At 42.1% G+C, this 5,000-nt stretch overlaps 2 protein-coding genes across 2 annotated transcripts in view; both read right to left on the bottom strand.

The window, feature by feature from the left end:
• LOC122139932 (vacuolar protein sorting-associated protein 13B-like) overlaps nucleotides 1–94 on the bottom strand; it is a 22,646-nt gene extending 22,552 nt beyond the window's left edge. Inside the window, exon 1 of the mRNA XM_042740302.1 lies at nucleotides 1–94. This exon is cut by the window's left edge and continues 105 nt beyond it. The gene's annotated coding sequence lies outside the window, so the exon portion shown is untranslated.
• Nucleotides 95–1,201: 1,107 nt separating this feature from the next.
• LOC109045500 (vacuolar protein sorting-associated protein 13B) overlaps nucleotides 1,202–5,000 on the bottom strand; it is a 23,644-nt gene continuing 19,845 nt past the window's right edge. The window contains exons 5-6 of the mRNA XM_042740301.1: nucleotides 2,289–2,353; nucleotides 1,202–1,288 (exon numbers count right to left, since the gene is read on the bottom strand). Of these exons, the coding sequence (XP_042596235.1) occupies nucleotides 1,202–1,288; nucleotides 2,289–2,353 (152 nt within the window). The remainder of the gene's footprint in view (nucleotides 1,289–2,288; nucleotides 2,354–5,000) is intronic.

Here is a 5,000-nt window from a genome sequence, read left to right as displayed (position 1 = left end):
ACACACATACAGACACACATTCTCACACACACTCACTTTCACTCACACACACACACACACACACACACACACACACACACTCACACACACACACACACACAGACACAAAGAATCTAACACGCAAAAAGTAATATCATACACCAATTTCCTTCTAATCAATTTTAACTTACACAATCACACACGCACACACAGACACACTCTCTCTCTCTCTCACACACACACACACACACACACACACACACACACACACACACACACACACACACAGAGACACACACACACTCACACACACACACTTACACACTCACACACATTCTCTCACTCACACACACACACACACACACACACACACACACACACACACACACACAGCTGCATGTGTAATAAAAGCAGAGTTCTGAGGGGAATGTGGGAGTCCTGTTACTGTGGATGGGGGGACGGAGGAGAGGGAGAAAGAGTTCACAATCCCCTCAAAATCCCTCCAGATTAAAAGAGAATAAAACTACATCAATCCATCTCACCACCACTAACCATTTAGGCTGGGCTGGATTAAGTCTAATATCAAACATCTGGAAGCTCGCAGCGCTGCTGAGGGACAAGGGGAGGGAAATTAGCTGGATTTAAAGCATTAGAGGAGATCCGCGCCTCAGCGCTGCAGTTATTATGAGAGAGAGCGCGCCGCAGGTTTGAGTTTCGTTTATGTAGCGCTGGCGCTCTGATGTGGACGAGGGTCGTGGGTTCGAATCTCTGAGGGCAGACGCGCTCTGACTCACACGACATTCCTGACGGGACGCGTCATTCAGCTTCGCCGGAGGAGCGACACTCATCTGCATCTCAGAAATCAGCCTGACGGCCAAAGCTGACGAGATCTGTGTTTGCTTTACGCTTCGATTGCTATCTGAGACTGACAGAGAGAGACATTCTAGAGCCACCCAACAGTCTTCTTGCCTTTTTCTTTTCATTCTTCTCACACAAAGTAGAAAAGACAACATTCACTGTTATTTATTCAACAACATTCCGTTATTTATTCAAAAATATCCAGATTCTGTCTAGCGGTGCTGCAGTGTCACACTCTCACAGTACGATGTTCTCTCTTCATCAGTGCATGAGAATGCAACCATCATTTTTAATGGATTGTAACTGGTGCTACATATTCTAAATAAACTGAGTCCTGGTTCTGAATCTTAAAACGGACACCTTTTTAAGCGAGACTAGCGCAGGAGGAGCAGTGTGACAGGTGGAGGTGAGCGAGAGGGCAGCAGTTATCAGCTCCAAACACCTCCTCAGGCTGACAGACAGACAGAGAGAGATGGGTGCCAAAAGAAGACAGATTGTATCCACACTGCACACAACATGAAGTGGAAACAGAACTGCACTTTTTAACAACATGCCCTAATTATACACAAATTAGGCAAACATTCTTCCCCAATTCACAAACCAGCACAAAGACTTCAACCAGATACAACAAAAGGACAAACTGCTGTACATTCTGGGAGAAACCTCAACAAGCTCTAACCTGGCTGCAAGGTACGTCAAGTCCTGCCACGATAAAGGAACAAGCAGCAGAACAGAAGCACAAGACACAGCCGGAAGAAAACACTGTACAACACACACAAACTGACAGTCCTTCTCCTGTCTCTTTATTATAATTTTTATTAGTACTTTTGTTTTACTGAATACAGATATATAGACTCTATATGCTATATACTTCTGTTCTTATGTATATTTGTCAAGTCAAGTCAAGTCATCTTTATTTATATAGCGCTTTAAACAAAAAAATTGCGTCAAAGCAACCAAACAACATTAATTAGGAAAACAGTGTGTCAATAATACAAAATGACAGTTTAAGCAGTTCATCATTGAATTCAGTGATGTCATCATGCAGCTCAGTTCAGTTTTAAATAGTATCTGTGCAATAATTTGCCATCAAGTCAATGATATCGCTGTAAATGAAGTGTCCCCAACTAAGCAAGCCAGAGGCGACAGCGGCAAGGAACCAAAACTCCATCAGTGACAGAATGGAGAAAAAACCCTTGGGAGAAACCAGGCTCAGTCGGGGGGCCAGTTCTACTCTGACCAGACGAAACCAGCAGTTCAATTCCAGGCTGCAGCAAAGTCAGATTGTGCAGAAGAATCATCTGTTTCCTGTGGTCTTGTCCCAGTGGTCGTCTGATACAAGGTCTTTACAGGGGATCTGTCTCTGGGGCTCTAGTCCTGGTCTCTGCTGTCTTTCAGGGCTGTAGAGGTCCTTTCTAGGTGCTGATCCACCATCTGGGCTGGATACGCACTGGATCAGGGTGACTGCAGTGACCCTCTGACTTGGATACAGACTGGATCTGGTGGCTACGGTGACCTCGGAATAAGAGAGAAACAGACTAATATTAGCGTAGATGCCATTCTTCTAATGATGTAGCAAGTACATCGGGTGTTATGGGAAGTGTTTTCCGGTTCCGGTTTACCTAATGCAGCCTAAAAATCCTTTAACGGATTTGAATATTAGAAGCGTATTAGTGTGTTATGTGTAAGCCAGGTTAAAGAGATGGGTCTTTAATCTAGATTTAAACTGCAAGAGTGTGTCTGCCTCCCGAACAATGTTAGGTAGGTTATTCCAGAGTTTTTGGGCGCTAAATAGGAGAAAAGGATCTGCCGCCCGCAGTTGACTTTGATATTCTAGGTATTATCAAATTGCCAGAGTTTTGAGAACGGAGCGGAGCGTGGAGGACTATAATGTAACTAGAGCTCATTGAGGTGCTAAACCCATTCAGGGCTTTATAAATGTTTAAAATCTATACGATGTTTTGATAGGGAGCTCAGTGTTGACAACCGGACTACTATGAGGTGCTAAAAAGATTCAGGAGGTGTAGATAAGACTGGCTTTATTTACAAAACAAAACAGAATTAATAAGCATACCAGATTTTAAAAGCCTACCCCCCGCATAGACAGGGCCGACCTGGTGGTGGTGGGGAGGATACAGTGTTTGATAGGGAGCCAGTGCAAGTGTTTACATACCTCGGACCGATTGGTTTAGACCTTAATAATGTGTCATACTCTTCCTAGTGGAACTTCTAGTAGTAGAACTCTAGCTGCTGCATTTTGGACTAACTGGAGTTTGTTTACTAAGCGTGCAGAACAAACACCCAATAGAGCATTACAATAATCTAACCTTGAGGTCATAAACACATAGATTAACATTTCTGCATTTGACATTGAGAGCATAGGCTGTAATTTAGATATATTTTTGAGATGGAAAAATGCAGTTTTACAAATGCTAGAAACATGGCTTTCTAAGGAAAGGTTGCTATCAAATAGCACAGAATATTTGTGTTAAATGTTTATTTAAACGTTTCTATGCTTTGGCAATGTAAAGATACTTTTTTACCATGCCAATAAAGCTACTTAAATCTGAATCTGAGAGAGAAAGAGACAGAGAGAGACAGAGAGAGAGAGAGAGAGAGAGAGAGAGAGAGAGAGAGAACAACAATATCCGAACAACAGTACGAAATCTTTCAAATCAAAAACACAGAGATCCTTACAATTAAGAACTCCGCCATCAATATCATGAAGCCCTTAGACTGTACAAACAAACTCTAAGAGTAAAAAAGGAAGAACAACAGAACAATTATTTCAAGCAATGGAGGAGTCAATAAATACCAGTAACTTCTGGAACAAGTGGAACATGCTCTATAGGCCACAACAGGAAGACCTGGTCATTGTTGTTTGTGGGTTGTGTTGTTGGTGGGGGGGTTTGGTTGTGTGTCAAAACGAGGAACATATGGAGGACACACTTTGAAAATCTGTACAAAACAACTGAAACAAATCCTGCTCAAAATGAATTAAAAACCAAATTAGAAATCCTAAAAGAAAAAATTAAATACAGTCAGAACCCCCTGGATTTCCCAATCACAGTAAATGAGCTGACAGACAGACTACATGCACTAAAACCCAACAAGGCATGTGGCATCGACGGAATATTAAACAAGATGATCAAATACACCAACGACAAATTCCAAACCGCAATAATTAAATTATTCAACTTTTTTTTAAGAGTAGGATATTTCCCCGACACAAGGAGACAAATATGAGCCAAACTATTACAGAGGCATATGTATCAATAGCAACCTGGGGAAAATATTCTGTTCGATTATTAATATAATATTGCAAAACTTTCTCAAAACCCACAAAATCCTGGACAAAAGTCAAATTGGATTTCTGCCCAAACACAGAATGTCGGACCAATGAGAGTATTCTACATGATTAAAAATACTATTCGACATGAAATTCCAATTCAAATCTGGCTAAAAATCCTAAAAGCAATAATTGAACCAATTGCGCTGTATGGCAGCGAGATATGGGGACCTCTAAAAACCCAAGATTTCTCTAAATGGGAAAAAGAGGAAATCAAAACTCTCCATACACAAATTTGTAAAAACATCCTAAAAGTAAACAAAGCAACACCAAACAACTCGTGCAGAGCTGAATTAGGACAATACCCCTTATTGATCAGTATCCAGAAAAGAGCTGTGAAGTTCTACCAGCACCTGAAGCGCAGCGAGCCGAGCTCATACCAGGCTGAAGCCCTGCGGTGTCAGGAGCAGAACCGGCACCGGAGCGCACTCTCACAGCTGATGCTCAAACTACAGCCAGACCAGCACAGCACCATCTGGACAAACCAAATTATACAACTACAAAAACAAAACTACATCACCTATTGGAAAGATGCTACTAAATCACAAAAGAAGATGGAACTCTATTTAAAGCTGAAGAGAGATTATAAAACCAGCAGAATACCTGAGCTGTGTGAAAGAGCATAAATTGAGTAAGACCCTAAGCAGATATAGACTGAGTGATCACCGTCTGGCTGTAGAGAGAGGACGGCACAGGCGAGAGAGCAGAGACTGAGAGAGAGAGAGTGTGTGTGTGTGTGTGTGTGTGTGTGTGTGAGAGAGAGAGAGAGAGGACCACCGTCTGGCCATAGATAGAAGACGACACAGCCGAGAGA

This window comes from Cyprinus carpio, chromosome B16, assembly GCF_018340385.1.
Source record: "Cyprinus carpio isolate SPL01 chromosome B16, ASM1834038v1, whole genome shotgun sequence".
Lineage (NCBI taxonomy): Eukaryota > Metazoa > Chordata > Actinopteri > Cypriniformes > Cyprinidae > Cyprinus > Cyprinus carpio.
This window is presented reverse-complemented; position numbering and strand designations above follow the sequence as displayed.